The sequence below is a fragment of the Chroicocephalus ridibundus genome, chromosome 4, assembly GCF_963924245.1.
Source record: "Chroicocephalus ridibundus chromosome 4, bChrRid1.1, whole genome shotgun sequence".
NCBI lineage: Eukaryota > Metazoa > Chordata > Aves > Charadriiformes > Laridae > Chroicocephalus > Chroicocephalus ridibundus.
This window is the reverse complement of record NC_086287.1, coordinates 36,563,007-36,582,910: the sequence shown is the minus strand read 5'-3', so window position 1 is coordinate 36,582,910 and position 19,904 is coordinate 36,563,007. Positions and strand designations below refer to the sequence as shown.

The 19,904-nt window shown below is 34.9% G+C and overlaps 1 protein-coding gene across 3 annotated transcripts in view; it reads left to right on the top strand.

Annotated features, from left to right (window-relative positions):
• DPH6 (diphthamine biosynthesis 6) overlaps positions 1-19,904 on the top strand; it is a 213,099-nt gene that overhangs the window by 84,054 nt on the left and 109,141 nt on the right. For all 3 annotated transcript variants that reach the window (XM_063332229.1, XM_063332227.1, XM_063332228.1), the window contains 4 exons: positions 6,553-6,700; positions 7,964-8,095; positions 11,836-11,965; positions 14,605-14,779. In XM_063332229.1, the coding sequence (XP_063188299.1) occupies positions 6,553-6,700; positions 7,964-8,095; positions 11,836-11,965; positions 14,605-14,779 (585 nt within the window). The remainder of the gene's footprint in view (positions 1-6,552; positions 6,701-7,963; positions 8,096-11,835; positions 11,966-14,604; positions 14,780-19,904) is intronic.

The following is a 19,904-nucleotide window of genomic DNA, read 5'->3' as shown; positions in this document are numbered from 1 at the left end:
AGTGTGATTTAACTGCATAATGATAAGAGATGCCTTCAAGATTGATATGCCTGTAATACTGTACTTTTTCTCACTATTTGTTGCTTACAAGCCCTACAAAACTTTAAATATCAGTTAGTAATTCAACACTTAAAAGCCAATCCTACAGTAACAAATCACTGCAGGGAAAAACTGCTTTAGAAGTAGAACTAATTTTAGTTTCAGGCTTTCAAGGGATTACTGAAAATTGGGCAAAAAATACTCCATTACGAGCAATGTATAAAAGTAGCCACTTATGTAAGCACTTTGTAGAAACCATTAATAGACCACACAGTGATGTGTAATTCTAATAAGTATTATGACATCAGTTTTGTTATTTCAATGATATATATATATATATTTTTAACTTTTATTATATATTCATTTTATCTTAGTTACATGCCACAGGTGTTAATTTTACATTCTTTGAATTTACCTTAGTCTCTGCTGTCTTTCCTCCTCTACAATGCATCTCCTTCAGCTAAAATTCTTCATGTTTAACTACAAAGCCTGCGTAGAAATTTGTTTTAGATTGTTCCTGGCAGCAAAATGAGCCCTCGTGCCTGGGGGAAAATAACATTTTACTCACTGTTCTGGTTTAATACATTCCTGTGCAACTTCAAAATGTGATTTTGCATAATAATTGAAGGTTTCTTTTAACACACCCTCTTTTCTTTCATTACCAGTGATACAGAAAAGGCTAAAGAGATAAATAAATATAAGATGTTATAATTAAGACATTATTAAAAGTTTGGTAAACATGGCTTAAGATAATTTTTCGTAGGCATTTAAAAAAAAAGTTAAGAAAAAATAATAATGCTAATATAACACTAATGTTCAAAATTTGGAAGTGCCTCATTTACTTCATTGTAAACAAACAAGGTCACCAATGTGATATACGTAATACAGACACCTCGCTTCATTGATATTTTACTTTGCCAGTAAGACCATCACTTTGTACATTTAAAATGTAGGATGTTTTGTGTTCAGGAGATAGCAATTTCCGAAGCATACTTCATAAGGTTGAAATCAAGTGTATTGGCTTTTAGATCCAAAACAAATTTAATTGTATATATACAACTAAATATATACACAACTGTATATATATTTGTATATATGCAATTATATAGACAATGTATACAGTGTATATATACAATTAAATATATAAATATATATACAATTTAATTGTGTATATACAATTAAATATACAATATACAAATGTATATCTTCAATTAGGTAAAAATACGCCTGTGAAACAGTTTTTGTTTTACTTTGACAGCACAGTGAACTTGCAAAACATTTGCCCCCCCATGTTATACTCTTCAGTTACTCTGGTGTGTTGGTTTTTGAAACAGAAATTAAAGCTTTTGGAGCTTCGGGTGCTGTGAACCTCCTTCTGATGACAGTAGTGAACATATTAGCTGTCATTCATGCTTTAAGATTTTCTCCTTCCCACTTTTAATAAAGAATGCTTTGTTCCCCAAGTTCCAGTGAGTAGGAGCAGGTATACAGCAAACAATACAAGCTGTGAAACTGCATCCCTGAATTAGAGGGAGTCGTGTAGTTTTCCTTCTACACTTGGCAGAAGGAAGGAGCCCGTTTGCTTGTAACAGAGGAATAAGGCCTGCTGCTGCTCTTTCTTATAGCATACTATTGCATTCTATTTACCTATCATAAGTGGATGCTGTGAGGCTTATTTGTTTTCCTGTTTGTCAAAGATCGTGACTTATTTGGGTGGAACACAAGTGCAAGCAGTTACACCCCCATTAAACATTAGCAAATCCATTTCACAGGTCCATTTGGAGATGTTTTTAAAAACACTTTTAAAAGTTAGAAAAGGTGTTCGGGAGAGACGTACATGCCTTGTGTACTAAAGAAGCATGATCCTGCAGGTTAGACTTGATTTAACTTTATAGCCTATTTCTGTTCAGTTCCTTCTGGCCTGAATTATTTTAGTTAATCTCCATTTGGGACTTCAGGTCTAGAATTAGACTTTTTAAGTGATGTCTGGGGGAACAGGAAGGAATATCAAGTTGCAAAATATGGTTTGTGGGTGGCATTTTTGGAATACTTTGTCATCATTGAATGATACTTCTAGGTAACCTTTACTTTTCCTCTTGCGTCATAAGAATATAGATAACCCTTGTAGTTATGTTTTCAAAACTTTTGTAACAAATACTGCAGATTTTTTTTGTACATTGATTTATTTCAAACACTAAGATAATAAATAAAGGATTTTCTTTGCTATTCCATTAGATTGCAGATTCAGTCCAGTTCTCTGAGAAAAGAGAATTTTTTGTTCTCTTTTTATAATGAAGAGGTTTTATTTGGCAGTCTTTCAGAGTTAAGGACTTATTTTCCTACGCGCCCGTGTATCGTACTTGAAATACTGAAAGGAGATGTACGTGGTCTCTCTTATTATATTTATTTCATGGAGTTCTGTTATCAAGGTGCACCACAAATAAAGACATTATCATAGTCTTTCCTTATGTTTTCTGAGCTCTCTGCCCCACTGTATTCTCATTGCTGTGCAGTGGGAGAACTATCAGTTTTGGAATTGTGTTGTGATAGGTTTTTATACCACTTTCTGTATTGGAGAATGTAAGCTTTTTAAGAACGCAATCTGTTGTTTTCATAAAAGACCACTGCATGGAATTTCAGCTATATCATTCAAAGCCCTAGCTCCAAGGCTTTTTCAACAGGAGAATTTGGATCTTGAACACTGGTGCATTTGCTTAACTTCATTCTGAGCGCACTTGCATCACTGACATGAGTTATGTGAATATAGTTAAGCATATGCATGCATGCAGGCTCTGATCCAAAATTAGGTTGGTATCACAATGTACAGTGGGTGTGGGAGAAACAGTGTAACAAATGGGAAAATATATTGCGTCTGTGAAGCAACATGAAAATGTTATGTGATAAAATAGGTTCTGTAAGATTTAATTAAAATGTCATTATAGCAAGCCTGAGTTTTTGTTTTTAAAGGGATGAGAGTATTATTCAGGGAAAGTTAGTCTGTTTGTGGCAGTCTATAACTTTAAGTTTTAAATTCTTAGATTACTTTCTCTGTCGACAGGAATAGAAGACCAACATTTGTATGAGATTTGAATATAGCAACTAAACAGAGTCTGGCAGCTCTACTTCGGCTGGCATTGAGCCTGTTGTTCTTCTAGTGCCAGGTTCCACACCTAATACTTCTGCTGTAGCCTGCACCTGTGGCTGCTGCAGAAAGTGATTGATTACCTATGTTTTTGGAGCATTGTGGGAGTCAGCCTTGAATGAATCGTTGTGATGTATCATAGGCATTGAAATCAATGGTAGTCTGTAATTATTTTTATGCTCTTTGGTATAAGAGACATTGTAGAATTTCTAGTACTTTTTAGTAATTTCAAAAAAATTTTGCAATTGACTAGCTGTTTGTGTATATCTGTAATAACAGATGTATCATTTTATTTATATCTGGGAAGCAATATTGATGTAAGCTGAACAATTTATAAAATATTGACATATTTATGAAAAAGGGATGTGACTGTGGATGATACAAAAATTTAATGGGGTATCAATTCGGAATGTTTGTCGTATTAGAAAATTACAAAGCTACAGGGGAGTTCTGTAAGTTAGACCAAACCAGTTGTGATACAGTCTGTGAGTCTCACTACATCTCCATGAATTTTTTATGAAGCACATTTTGCAGAAAACATGTTTAGAAAACATAGTTGAAAGACCAAATTTCACAGATGGCATAAAAATGGAATAGGTGCTCTTTTCATGTTCACTTGCAGAGCATATAAATTCAGTCCTCCAGGTTAGGGAGTGGAGAGAAGTCACAGGTCTCTAATAGTACCTACACAAGATATCTGCATCTCTAGATCTCGTAAAAGGTAATGATGTAAAGCTTAACAAAAGCGAGAAACAAAGTCACTGTCATACTGGCAAGCTGGAACTTTTCCCTTTCCAGTTAACATATTTTTTGCCTAGTGACGGATTGTTATGCCGTACTGAAGTTGAAATCCAGGTCATGTAAAAACAAAACCCAAGGCAACATTGTGATAGTATCATTGGTATCACCATGTCTGTGCATGCTTACTCAGGGGGGAGAACCAAGAGGTGCAAACTGTATGTTACGTCAGTGAGTGCCCACGCTACAGTGCAAATTGATTGTTTTATGATGGACGTTACAAATTACTATTTTAATATACTACTAAAAAAAATACTATTTTAATAAAGCAGCAATTTTCAAGGAGGAATTGGTAGCACATTTAGCACTTCATGCCACTATACATTCTGTATATTTCTATAAAGTAAAGTCTTCTGGATAAAAAAATAGAAACTTCAAAAAAAATAGAAATAAGGGAATTTTCTTGGTTCTTGTAGCATAATCCAGCTTAAGATCTATTTCAATTACAGATTTGTTTTCCTGCTTCTTTATTTTCTAAGTCATACCTGAAGGGTTAGGGGCTATCAGGCAGCCCTCTGGGTAACGGCAATATATATCAACCGGCAGCAGTAGTTGAAGGTGTAATTCAGTGAGAGGGAAATGGTATAGATGCTGTTGGATGCTTGTATATTTTAATGTTGGAATGCATGTCGTGTTTGTGCTAAATTGCAGTTTTCATCTTTGTGCTATTATGTTACATTTAGTTGACTTCTTTTAACCTCTCATGTACAATTGATTCACATAAAGTAGATTATTGCCTTGACTTTCATGCCTTTCTTGGAAGAATGAATAAAATAAGGTCCAATCAAAGAACATCAGACCCTCTTAGAGCATAGCTTTAGTGTTTACAGCGCTTATAAAACTCCCCTTGAGCCCTTTTAGAGGCAGCAGAGCTGTTTCCTCTCATAGGTAATGACCTTTTTGTAATTTAGCCTTTCCTGAGAATTTCCAAGTACACTGCTTTAACTTAACTGGATGCTTTCTCTCCAGTGAAGTCAAACACCAATGTAAATGCTGAATTCTCATTGCAGACTTCTGATGCATACTGTAGTTTTCTGCCTTTTTTTCTCACTTTTTTTTTCTTAATATTAAGAGAAGACTTTTGAAGTTGCAATAAGATATGTTTTAATTTCCAAAGGAAAGAAAAAAAATAAAATAAACACTTTTTTTTAAACTGTCTATATTCAAATTTGATTAATAATTTGTAACATATCCCATTTTATTTGACAGCTTGATGAGATCTAATTGTTAGAAAGCAGAGAATGCAGAGGGTCGAATTTAGGTGACATTATGAGTCCTTCATTGTATAATGTTAGTATTCTTTTTCATAAACATTTTGCATGGAAATTCCATACATGATACACTGATTTGTGAGCTAAAATAATATTCAGCAGTTTCTAATACATATTTAAGGATTGCCAAAGGCTTCATATTTTATCAACTTTTTATCTTGCTTTATTTGGCTTTATCATCATTTTTGTGAATTTAGTATTAAAGAAGCCTGCAGTAAAATGCATAGTTTAGGCACAATGTGAAATTTGAGACCTTTGTGCAGAAAATTAATTGATAGAATCTGGAGTTACAGCATATAGTGATGTTTGGTTAAGGTTTATGGATAAATTCTGTCATAATTCATATTGTTTTTAAATGATGACAAGTAGTATTAGTGATCCCAGAGTCAACATGCTCTGGGGATTAGGCTTCCTTAGAAAATCAGATGGAAGAGTGTAGGGGTTCTGATTGCTTTAAAATGAAAAAAAAAAAAAAATAAAAATGCATGCTGTAATTCCATGACTTACTGAAAATATAATGAACACTGAATTTTTGAAGACTGGTCAGTGTGCAGTCTGTCTGTGTATTTTGCTTTAAAAGGCACAGTGGGTAGTTTTCTCTTCCCAGGCCTAAGAAAGCATTTGAGAAGAAAAGGTACCGTGAATTATTTTCCTTCCTTGTAAAGAAATTACTTTGATGTATAAATGCTAGGAAATATTTTTTTCTGTATCTCAAAACTCTGAGCATACCAAGCTGTGTTGAGTTTGATGGAAGGGATAGTCTTTGCACGATGAATAGAAAGAGATTTTACCTTTTTTTTTTAACATGAGCTGCATTCATTCAAGGTTCCACAAAGTTTTAAAACTTTCTTGTTAGTCTGTTGCTCTGTTTCAAATGATTGGTGACAGTGTTAATTATCAAATTGTTACTCTTGTTCCTTTTTTCCCTTAATTTATACTATTTTTGGAAAACATAGTGGTCCTGTATATAACTGTGGAATAGAGTTTCTTCATTGTAGTATTCTTTCCATCTCTCATCTCACGTCTCATCATTTTCCATATCTGTTGTTCTTATTAACTACTAAGTCTGCATTTTTATTCCGTATGATATGTCAACAGGAGAACATTGTATTCTGCCAGTTTCTGCAGTCTAAATAGTGGGAAATCCTAATGCTGTTCTTCCATGGATTGTTCTAAGATTAAGTACCCGTTGAGCTATAGTATTTTTTGTAATTGAAACACAAAATTTAAATGATAAAATGTACTGATTTCATACTGCTTGGGATGCTGTTTACTTTCTTATTTTATGTTTGTCTCAAGCAGGCGGACTCTTCGGGTACATTTATGGTCAATAGCTGTTCTTGTGAGGTAAGCTGCAACGATGATATTTTCCCTTCATCAGAAGAGGAGGAACCACAGAAAAACATTCCAGTCACGTGGAGGTCTTTGAAACATAATCCTTTGGATTTCAGTGAGTCTTGCTCAACTTTCATCAGAAAAGTAATATTGCGTATTTCGTGCCCTGGTGGAGTACACTTTTAATTACTTTAATTACTATAAGAACACTCCTGGACACTTGTGACCTTTAATAACCACTTTGAAAAAAAAATATCCTACCAAAATGTGTTTTTCTGATGGGAATCAATAGATCTGTAGCAATCAAGTATTTCAAGTTATTTTACAGAAGGAGCATAACCCACTTTTTTCTTTCTTTCAGAGAACACATGTTAATGTGTTCTGTTTGCATGAATTAAATTACTATAATCTAATCATTCATTTGAGTGGAGGGATTGAGTTTTATATAAAAGGTCTAACCACACCTATCCATACTCTACAGTTTTTAAATTGAAGATAGAAAAGCAAACTCTAAAAAGTACAAAACACAACTTGCTTACATAGTGTATGAGTCTGTCCTACCCAAGCAACCTCAGGGTGACATGCATGATCAAGTTTAGCAGCCTAGCAAGTTACTGTACCTTAGGTGAGCTGCAATAACTAATCATATGCCTGATATTAGCACTGCCTCAAACATGAGGTGATTAATGCAAGATAAACCTGAGTTCATAGATTGGTACCTCATTGAAGTACCACAACATCGCTGTTACGCTACACCCAACGATTAGTAAACTTTTCCTGAAAACTAAGTTTTATGGCGTAAGTGTTTGATATTGAATGGTATTTAGGTTCTTGAATGTGGATAAGTGCCTGGTGGGATGTTAAAAAAATACCTAAACAGATTATGCATTTGCTAAGATTATCAGAACCAGATTAAACACTGAACTTCCATTAAAATTTGGCGTTTAAATTTGAAAATCTGTTCCTAGGTCACTTAGATACTTTTGAAAATTTTAATGTGTCATGTCACAGTGTCACCTCTTGTGCCAAGTCTGTATCAAAAGAGGTAGAGAAATTGTAAAAGGTCAGCAAAAATGGAAAGGAGGAGGGAAAGTACTGAATTTCTCAGCTAAATACTACTTACAGGCATATTTTCTGAAGGCAGTGTTGGAGAAGGTTTTGTCAAGTAGCATTTGGAAGTTTTGTTACCAGCACACTTACTTTTAAGTTTTTGGTTTATATCTGCTTGTCTGTAAATATGTTTTGAAGATGTTTTTACAGTTTGTGAATTTTTTTTTCTGTAGAAGTTCTTCTTGCTTAAACAATTTAAAATTATGTTCTAGGTTAATCTGAAATCTTTCATTATTGTAATCATAGTGCTGTTCTTCATTTCTGATAGCTAAGACATTTGGAAGCTCAGGAAGATCCCTGAGTGGTTACCAGTGGTTTTCAGGTATCACTGCTCACTTCCTTCCATCAGAAGGCAGAAATGCTCAAGAGGCAGCAAGGGAAGCATTTTCTTCTCTTCAAGGTGCTTTATTCACTTAATCCATTATCTGCTGTTAATTATACTGTTTTTAGTATGGTGTTAAGTAAGAATCTGTGTTTTCATATTGTTTTATAATTTTAAATATTGTGGTTGTCAGTTTGCCATCTCATTTTGCGTTTGATTGGAATCATTGATATCAAGACTGCTGGCTTTAATATTGAACACATCAAAATTTGACTGGCTTTTGAAGACCCTAGAAAGCCAGAGTAGTGTTCATATCACTGTAACAACACTATTTCCACAGTACGTATTTACTTTATAACTTGCTTTATTGCTTTCTTGCAATATATACTGTGTGTGTGAGTATGCGTGTGTGCTATGGATGCTGTCTACTTGCTAAAGCATTTTTGTAGCTACCATAATTTTAAATTAAGTTTTCTAGAAAGCTGTTGCATGTTTTGGCATCTAGGATTAGGTCAGTAGCAGTAAATCTCATTTATATTCTTAATGTAAAGGAGAAATTGCTATCTTGGGAATCATGAAATCCAGGTTCCTTATATCCCTCTCTTACAATATACTGACATATAAAACAAAATGTTCACATTTTTGTTTTGTATTTTTTTTCATTCCAAATTTTAAGTAAAGCATGTTTATACAGGCTCCTTTTCATTCATAAAAATAGAAATACCTAAATAGGTAGACTCATGTTCTTGTTCATGATCTTCTGTGAGGTATTGTCCTATAAAATCTTATTTTTTGCACGTGCAGCTGAGTATTCATAGTTGAATATAGGATGATAAAGAAAACTTAGAATTTTTTTTGGAAGCAAAGACATTGTCCTTTGTAAAGGTCCTTAAGCTAGTTTTTGATTGCTTGGAAATCAGCAAGGTGGATGTGATCAAACTTGTAGTAAAAGACAATAGTATTTAGTGTAAATCTTCTGGGCATAATCTGTAAACTGAAGCAAAAGGGCTATGTAATGTTTTGGTTTGTTCTCATTATATTTGAATGGAAATCTGCCAGTTCAAACATTATATGTTTTTGCCTTAGCATCTGTCAAAAAAGATTGTGTCTCTGACTAGTACAGTCAGCCTATTGCTTTCAGCAAATCACTTGCATTAGCTGTATTATAGTAAAAAAAAAAATAGTAATTTTCTGATCCTTGGTAGAAAATGTCAGTTCTCCGATTTCCTTTCATTTTTCTCTTTTTGGAAGTGGGTGTGGAAAACTGAATGAATTGTGGTTCTGTCATGGCAAAGGAAACCATTTGTTTCTGAGAATTTAACTGATCTGCGGATATGCACAAGTCTCTTTCTGAACTCATGCTTATGATCTATACAGCAGTTCAGTCTTCAGTGCTATGAGAATGGAGTAAGCACAGGTGTTTTAACCTGCTCTTCACTGGGTTAACTGATTTAATCACCTTTAAAGAGGATAAGTGCTGCTAAAAGGATTCAGAAATGGAAATTTATTAGTAGGTATTATGAAACCTGTGGTTTTTCTGTAAAGTGGATGGAATTCTCCCATGAAGCTAAGAACTGATTACTGTTTACATTTATTTTATTAAACTCTTGTTAAACTTTTCTTTAGAGATCATTGGAAGATGACACAGATTGCAGTGCTTTATATATAAAGCAGCTCTGGTGAAGCTGTGCCATGGCAAAGCTCCATAGGCTTAAAGGGAACTGCATAGATTTTTATTGCATGAAAATTTAGTCTAAAATTCTACTTTCTCTAGACAGTTTTGATGCTGTCCTTTGTGGCTCTCGGCCTAAGGATTCTGGATAACCCGTTAAAAAAAATAAGCTGTACTTTGGCCTATGTTATCTTTTGGGTCAGTTCTTTTTGAGGCAGATCATATTTTATAAATTATTTGGAACAGTGAATGCCTTGAAATTCAACAGAAAGGCTGCGTGGTTTCCCTGTACATCCTGCAGATGTGCTATGTAAGAGTCCTGCCTTGGGAAACAGAACTTGTCAAGAACCATGGTTCATCATTTATACCTTTCTACTAGATACAGTGCTTTAGGAGGGAGGTCAATTTTATGCTGCTTACAAGCCAGGGAGAAATTATTTTCCATCATTGCTCTAATTCAAGCAGAGGAAAAGTGGATTGTACTTCTATTTACTTTAAGAAGATTTTTAAAATAAATCTAGAAATTATGAATTTATGCAAATTTCTTTGCCTTCAACTTGCTCTAATACTGTTACATGTCCACAAAGTTGAATTAATTTGTTGGCTTATGCATTTTAAATTTAGACCTGGGTGAGGGCTCAGGTTTTTTGCTGTGGTTTTTTTTTTTTTCCCCCCCTCCAGTGTTCCATATAGTGCTGCAGAAGTTTTAACTGCAGGCCAAAACTCTTTCTTCTTGAATAAAATGCGTCTGGAAATCTGAAAAATATCCTTGTTTCCTCCGTGACTGATTAAGTCATCAGTCTGTAGCTGGTATTGACCTAGTGATTGCTATCAGGCAGTATTCAAACACGTTTATATTTCTGGACAGAATTATCATTGTGTGCTAATTTCTCAGCTGATATTTCTGGAGATGTATCTTGACTTCATAGGAGTTCTATTTTAATTGCTATGTAATCTCTTATATCACTTAGTGCACACTTCCTTTTCTGTCAATGAGAATTCCCCTCTTCAGATAGCCAAAATGAATGGCAATATGACTAAGTAAAGCTGAGACATTTAGCGTAAAATTCAGTATTGGTGTGACCAAAATAACCTTTATGGAAGTGTGCCAACTCCTGAACTGTCTTAAAAAGCACAGAAATGTTTTTCACCAAAACAAATTTTGTTTCTCACTAGGGCAACAGCCAACAGAGATTGTCTTTATACTTGTACTTCTTCACTGGAAAACGAATATATAGGTATATACAGGTACACATTGTAATGTTAGTTTAAGTTAGGTCACATGGGACTCTGTTATTATATATGTTCTATATTTAGAGAAGATTTTGTTCTTCATTTAGTTTCTATTGCTCATGAGTTACAAAAGGTCCACACTGCAGAGCTGATCCACATATCTTGTTATGGTATTGGCTATGTAAGAGTAATACATTGTCCTTAAGTGCTATGACTGGAATCTCCTATGCGTATGCATTCAGATGATCCTGACTTCCCAGTATCTTTTCTTTAACTGTCTGCTTGAACTTCCCTCAGCTCTCATCTTTCTTTTATTTCTCATGTGGTTACTTCTGTTTCCTATTGTCTGTCTTGCCATTTATAACTCTTTGTTTATGCGGAGATCATTATTGCAGTGAGGGTTTTTAAAAACCGCTTAGACAAGCATCCCTCTGGAATAGCATATAAATATTTGATCTTTTCTTTGAAGAGGGTGATGCGCTAAAGGACCTGTTATTGTCCATTCCAGTTCTGTACTTCATTCAAGTCTTTTATAGATTACTAGCATTCATAGACTGAAAATACAAGGTAATAAAACTTACGGATACAAGGAATTCAGACTGTAACATACCTCCATGCATTAATGCATGATACATTTTCTTGGGGCAAGAATTCACCACTGTTCAGGGTGGATAAATTTTATTTGTATTCTATTTCTGTATATTTGGAAAACTAACATGAGAAAGAGTTTCATGAAAAAAATAAGTATTATAGGGGGAAAGGCAGTATGTTGCAAAGCCTTCAGTCATGTTTTCGCAACTGTTAGATTTATTACCACTTGGTTTTGCTGAACAAAAACAGGATGCCTGTGCTGTCTTTCTACACACATTTAAAATATTCCGTCTTTAACAGCTGTATTATTTTTATCCTGCAGCTAATATGACTTCAGAGGGATTGAAACTGAAGGATATTATTTTGGTTCATCTGTATATGAAGAGCATGAAAGATTTCAATGTTATAAATTCAGTTTATGTGACAGAATTTGATTTGTGTCCACCAGCAAGGTAGGATTAGACTACTGCTATAGTATATTTATGATACACTGTAATATACTGAATTATTGTTACCATATTTATGAAGCTTTTGTCCAAATATTTGTGCCTTACAGTCTTAGAAGTAGACTTTTGCTGCCTTTTGGAGTAATCACATCAGGGCTGCTTGACTCAAAACACTAGGATTGGAAATTCTTGCCTTAATATATACCATAAGGTTTATAAATGTCCCCCCTATACGGCCTTACAGAAGAATAATACATACTCTGTTCCTTTTCTTCCCCTGCTTATATGCTCTGGTTGAAGGTGAATGAATACTGGACTAGAAGGATCTTTGCCTTGATCCAGTGGGGTTCTTCTAAATGTCTTGTGTTTCTGTCAGATAATGATTGTTAGTGGGTAGCTTAGCAGCACTTACATATTCATTAAGAATGAAAGTATGAAAAAAAAAAAAAATGGTTTCAGACCTCTGAATACACTGATGGCTAACACTTTCATCCATAGATCCCCAAAGCATAACTTTTTAGTATCTGCTGTACAGAATCTTCAACGTTGCATCCAAGTCCCCCTCTGACATAGTAAAACAGCTTGATGGTCTAGGCATGCAGTATGTGATTCCTGTGTTATTTGGGTGTGGTGCTGGGTTTTTTTTCCAGTGGAAATTGGATAACAAACACCTAGCCTATAATAAAATTTTTGTTATGCTTTTAAAAAAGTTGTGCGTTAAACTAATTTTACATTTGTAAATTCTTTATTACCTTTGTCAAAAAGGCTTATTTCTTATTACAGTAATTCATGTTCTTAAGCATCTGAGACAATATACTTGGTATGTAGAACTAGAGCTTGAAAAATTCAACTAGGATCATAGGTTAATATAGGTTGGAAGGGACCTCTGGAAGTCATCTAGTCAAATCCCCTGCTCAAAGCAGGGTCAACCATGAGGTCAGACCTCGTGTCTTATTCTTATTTTTAAAAACAACTGTTCAGCAATTTTCTAATGTAAAATACTATATTTTATATTCTTATTACAGAATATGAAGTGTAGCGTAGGCGTGTGGATTTTAAGTATAGCATGACAAATAGTTAAATGACACTGTTCAGATAATATATATCATGATAGATTCACATTCTCCTACATTGTCTGGGTGTCAGAAGAGACTAAAAGAGAGAAGGCAGAGGCTTCTTTAAAATGCTGATTGTAGGCCAGGATTACTAAATCACAGAGGGATGGAATGTTGATTGTGTGTGCCTTCAGAGGAGGGATCTAGTCCCAGCTGTAAACTACACAAAAATGAATCTCCACTCCTATGTATCGTAAGTTCTCTTTATGACACATGCCCTTCTCCCAATTTAGTTTCTTTCACTTCTCATGCTGCTGCATGTTTTAAGACTCCACGTTTGCATAGCCAGCCACATAGTCTTCCATCACCAAAATAACAGGTAGGAAGATTAGGAAGTTGCAGGAAAGTGGCTTTTTATGATTACTTTTATGGAACAGATTCATGTTGCATTTTGTCCAGAAGAAAAATTATACAGCAGTTTGCATGGCTGCATCATTGCATTATGCACAGAGACCTGGTTGGGGGAGTTCTCACAAGCAATATGCTGGAAGCACTGACTCAAGGCTGTGGATCTGCACTAAATTTGCAAAATTGTCTTGAAAATTTACCAGCCCAAGCAGAAAATCCATTCATCCATGCTTATGATGATGGTAATGAGGAAAAAATACTGTATTTGCATGTGGGAGGAGGGGAGACAAATAGTTTTCTTGAAAGAAATGAGCAAGATGAGAAGAATTTTGTAAGGTTATGTTACGTGATATGTAAAAAGAACAAGTAATTTTTTGTTGGATCCCTGCTGGGAGCTAAATGACTTTTTTATGCATGGACTGCAAATATAATTATTTTTCAGGCTTTGAAATCTTGATTTCCCCCACCATGCTCCCCACATCCCCTGCTTTTCACTGGCTACATGTAACAGACTGTCTGTCTGTCCATCCAGGCACTCAGTCTTCCTTGGAGCAAACAAAAGTGAAATTTTTAATGAATGCTTACGTATGTTTTCAGTCCTGTCACAAGTGTGTCTCTGTCATGCAACTTGAAGTGTAACGAAAAATATGCTCAGGATTGCATGATAACATGTGAGAAGAATGTAAAGGAACAATAAGCTACTGCTTTTTAGAAACCTGAACCTCTAGTCCAGCCATTGGAAGGAGATTCAGTGAAAAATTCATGGTGGTAAGAATATGACAATGATACACTCAGTCTAAAGGCTGCTTAGCATAACTTATCTGGCATTTCCAAAGTTATGTGGTCGAGGGTTGTTTTTTTTTTAATAAAAGAACTCATGTATTCTTAACAAAGTGATACACATCATAAAAATAAAAAGTGGAAATGAGCCATTGGCTATGATGCTAGTTTCTCCTTGGTAGTGGAAATTACCTTGATGGAAGTCTGAAGCTGATCATTATTTGGAGAGGAGATAACAGTGTAAACGCTAGCAGGTTATTGCAATACTATAGCTTTGGTTTATGTTCCTGACAAAATTTCATAACATAGTGTACAAAAGAAAACCCCATGGAAAATAAATGCTGAAAGTTGGTGCAAGCAAACTTTCTGTTTGGAAAAAAAATAATTGTCTTGTGTTTTCAGAGTATGTGTGGAAACCCTGTTACCTGATGGAGTACTGTTTTGCATTGACTGCCTTGCACATAAGTATGACGTTGCAGTGGACGATGTGTTACGTGATGAAAAACTGGTCATGCATGTACAGAGCATTTCCCACTGGGCACCTGCTAGCATAGGACCTTACAGTCAGTCAATCAAGGTAGGAAATCTTTACTTCATGCGAACTATATGTCATTTTATTGAAATGAGTACAGTTATAAAGTCTCCTTCTCTCCCACCTGAATGTGTAAAAAAAAAAAAAAAAAAAAAAAAAAAAAAAACCAGAAGCATTTTTTAATTTTTGTTTTTAAAGCTTATGGTCAAAACAAGAACTCCACCTGCATGAGTCTTTCATTTCAACCTTTCATAAGACAGGTTAAATTATTCTTTGCAGAGAATCTCAAGAACAGCCTATTTTGTTGTGTATTATAATTGGACCGACTAATCGTGTCGCACATAGACTTTTATAATCTGCTTAGAACATAAACAGAATTTAGGAACATCTGAGGATATTTGAAATTTCTTTGTTTAAAGCAAGCAAGTTTAAACTTTTTTATAGGTAAGTCAATCCTAAAATGCTTATTTAATAAACACCCTGTTGAGGCTCTTGGTACTGCTTAGCCATTTAAAAGCACAACAAGGTTGAAGAACTGTTCTTTTTTTCAAATTAATAACAAACTGAATAGCATATTACATACTATTTAAAAGTATGAAAAGGAGGCAGTAAAGTATCGTAGAAAAATGGACCAAAATTTGACTAAAAAGCTTTTTTCTTAATATGGTACCTCTTGCCCAGGTAGTGCCATTCTGACAGTTGATGAAGTGTCTCACCTTTTCTGTGGCAAAAAATGTATATATTTCTTTCTTACCAATACTCCTCTTGTGTAATACATTGTCCAGTTCAAATTATTGTCTTGTGCAAACTGATTTTAGTAACGTTTTATGGCATCTGTTTAAATTTCCTGAAACAACTTTTGAGTCAGCAAGCCCACCTAGTATAATGGACATGGAATCGTACTTTGTTTTGGTTTTGTACCGTTTTATGGAAAACTAAAAGCTTTCTTGGGTGGGTTTTCAGAACTTCCTCAGAGTATGTATAGGCAGGTATTAAGCTCTTCAGGTCACCAGCAGAAGTAAAGCCCTTCAGTATGTTTTAGGAGTGAAATATATTTTCCAGAATAAGTAAGGAAGGAAAAAAAGTGGTTTTTATAATCTTAATAGTCAGCAAAAGTGATTTCAAATTATAATAATTTTATGATGATGACATGCAGATCAGTTTTGTATGTTTGAGGAACAGAAGCTTAACAATCTTAAAACAGTAAGTGGTTTTTACCTTATGTTGTATATTTGTAGATTTTGTTTGTCATTTATTTGACAACAATTGGACAATTAAATTGTTGTCTTTTCAATATGAAGTCCAATATGATGTTTGGTGGACACTGAAGAATTATCATGTATTTTAGCACAGTGTTTTTGCTCAGTTCAGAATAGGCCAAGGACTGTAATATTCAGGGTATTGCAAGTTGGAATTGATGTGCACTGGCATGTAAGAGCAGAGCTGGCAGTGGAAAGATGTAGGTAGTTCATGCAAACTATGGAAATCACACTTCAGGCTTAACAAATCACTCAGCAGAGCATCAGTTTAATTCTGTAGGGACCTTACAGAATCCTGCCAGAAGTGCTATGAGGACAAAAAGTAAAAATTTGAAATTTACTATGAGAATATCCTGACCTCAGTCTGATAGACACTAAACAACAGTGGCAGAATGAAAATAGGATTTTCAAATTATTTGTAGGAAAACCAAACATTCTTCCTCTTTTGGGATTAACGTTCTTTAAAAACAACTTCAGTGTTTCTACTTGTAAGAAGTAGATGTAAACTGTTTTAAGATACAATATGACTGACTTCTTTATAATTAGAGAAAAACGGAGATCATTTAATATTTTTTTTTTTTTTGGTCTGCCTCTTATTGGTGCAGAAACCTCTGCCAATCCTAGTGTTAATGTCAGTAACTGGTACGTAAGCTACATTGGAGTTATTGTAAAGGCTATACTGCTGATCTCTGTAACGTATAACAAGTGCTCTGATTATGGCCTTCTAATAGTAGTACCACAGACTGTCTGGGCTATTCAGTCTGGGAATATGTGATGACAAATGGTTTGCCAGATCTTTGTGTTACAGTAGGCACCAGCCCAGTTTGTACTGGTCATTGGTAGTAGCTTGGTATTTTTACTGAAGGTACTTAATGATTTACCTCTCACTGTTTATCAGACCATTAATGGTTTATCAGACCATTATTTTATTTTCATAATTTATTTTGTTTTAACAGCAGATTGGAGGATTGGTCAAGACTAAGCAGTAATTGGTAGCATGTATAGAAATAGCTTACCATCTTCACAAAAGCTAACAGCACAGTTATACATCAGGGAGTTAAACGTGGAGATGCTCTGCAAAGCAGTTTTGGGGAGTGAGAAGTTTATACTGAGAGCTTATTCATGATTATTTATTTTGTGAGAGCATTCTTTGAGCATTTATGAACTGTGAGCATAGTTCATTAAAATAATAATAATTTTTAAAAAGCCCAGGACAGCTGAAATACTAACCACAAATACTAATCTAGGAATGCATGGACAGTTGACAGTGTTTGTACCAGATGTTCTTCTAGTATGTTAATGTAATTTAAAAGTCTATTTGCGCTTGGAGTTTGTTTGCTTTGGCAGAGTTGAGAAGATGTTTTTCTACCTGGAAATGAATGCATAAACTGCCACAGCAGAATTTATCTTACTCTCATAGTCTACAATAATTTCTGATGGCGACATAATGTATCTTATATACATACTGCCATACATGCATCTATGGCTTGATTTTGTGTGTTGAAGCTTTCAGCTTTTCCTTGTGACCTCAGTTCTTTCCCTCTGACAGCTGCCAAATCACAGTTTCAGCCATCCTTCAGGCATCTTTTTTTCAGTTTTCTCCTGTGCACTGTCTGAACCCGTAGCATAAACTTAAAAAACAAAAAAGTGTTCTTACTCTCTGATTCCAATGTCCAGATCCCCATAACTTGATCAAAATCGGGTTCCTTTTTTTTTTTCTGTTTACTCACCTTCCAATAAATTATTTTTTCCTTTCATTTTTCTGATCATCAAGGCATGATACATTATCAGATAATACTGGTGGGAACGAGAGTAGGAATAGAGAGTCTTGCATCTGGTTTAAGACACTGATACTTGCAGTGGTTCTCATGTTTCCTTGCTAAGACGACTTAGTTCCTTCTCTTGCAGTGAAACTGAAAATGGTTCAATAGAGCTTACTGCACAATTTGTAGCAGATGGCTTTAAAAGGAAAAGGTGGTGTTGTAAATAGCCTTGTCTATTATGTATACCCGGAAAGATTACCTGGCTACTTAAACTATCTGGTTGCAGTTTTCCAAAAGCGTGCTTAGCTGTTGTTAAACAAAATGCATAATTTAAGGAATCCATGCATTTAGGAATACATGAGTTATCCTTGTAAGTAAATCAGATGAAGAAGGATGAAGATAGAAAGATGTCAGAAAATTCCTATTAGTGAATCAGTGAAAAAAATCATGGTATGATTCATAAAGATATAGGTAACCCTTTAAAATACTTCTTTTTTCACATACATATAGCTGATAAGTTGTTTGCTTCCTTCCCATCTCTTCCTTTTGCGATTCAACAATAGTATATCAATTATATTATGTTATGTTATATTAATTATACTCTACTAACCATACCATACCATGTGTAGTAATACGAGGGTAGAATACCTGGAGCTTCCAGTGGGTGGAAAAGTGGTATTCAACAGTTCAAAGTCTAAATATCGTTCCTCTGGGATTGATACTTGGGATGATACTGTCGACATCTTAATCAACAACTTGGACAATGGGATTGAATACATGCCTAGTAGGATTGTGGAAGACAGTAATTTTGATAGTGGTTCATGCATTGGAGGGCAGGGCTGCTATTCAGAGATACCTAGACAAGCAACTGATAACAGGAGCCTCATGAAATTGAACAGAAATGAAGGAAAAGTCCTGCAGCTAGGATGGAATAGTCCCATGCAGCAGTGTAGGATGGGGACTGACTGTCTAGGTAGTAGATCTGCAAAAAAGGAACTAGAGGTTGTGATTGTCAGCAATTTAAGTATAAATTGGAAGTTCAGCATTGCAGGAATGAAGGCTAACTAAAGACAAGGCTGCATTAGCAATGTGGTAGCCAGCAGGTCTTCAAAACCTGACTGCACAAGGCCCTCAGTAAACTGGTCTAATGTCTAAGTTTGTCCTGCTCTAAGCATGAGATTGAATTAGCTGACTCTAGAAGTCCTTTCCAACCTAAATTTTTGTCAGATTATATGACTGACATTAAAATGACAGATTTACTGACAGAGTAACAGAAAGGAAACAGCATTATTATAGAAAAAAAGAAGTGTTTGCTATAAAACTTTCTGTTCAGGAGATCATTAATGGTCCTGTATGGAAGAGCAATTAAGACACTGTAATTTTAGTAGAGGAAAGAAAGCGAGTCATACTTCAGTGGCACTGGCATGCCCGCTTCTATATAAGTAACCTTGTCACTGATATAAGAGTTATTGTTGTTGCTTCCCCAGCTGTTGCCAGAAATAGCTATATATAATGTTAGGACAACCTGGAGACTGTTATAAGTTCTATGGAGACTAAGTATGCAAGTAAGGAAACAATGGGACTAAACTGAACACTGAGTCTTTGCTGTTCATTTCTGTTATACATCATATGCTTCTTAACTGAAGATTAACCAACCTGTCTGTGAAATATTTTATTTAATTAGTGCCATTGGCCAAAATGGGGATCAAAGCTGGCTGCTACCACTGAGGGAGGTGGCATACAGTCACACCCAGCATCACAAAGTCCACCAAATAGCAGAGGATAACTGTGTTACCTCTTGGAGTTTACTCTTAGCTAGGAAGTTCCACTTTATTAATGAGAAATCTTAAAAAGAAACATTAGGGAGAATTAGAAGTGCTGTCTTATTTTAAGTAAATCCTCGCTTCCATCAGTAATTGTGGTTTGTGCCTTAAGGCATGCAAAAGTAGAAGTCAGTTATTGATACTGATGTTGAGAATGGGATCAGTCATCACTGGTAAGACTGTCTGGTGCAGTTAGAGTACTTGAAATGGGTGTTTAAAGGGAAATTTGGAATTACTTTTTGGGGTTTTAGATCCAAGCTTCTTGCTTTCTAAGAAGCTGAAATATGAAGAGATAACTAAGGATCTGACGTAACAGCATAATTTT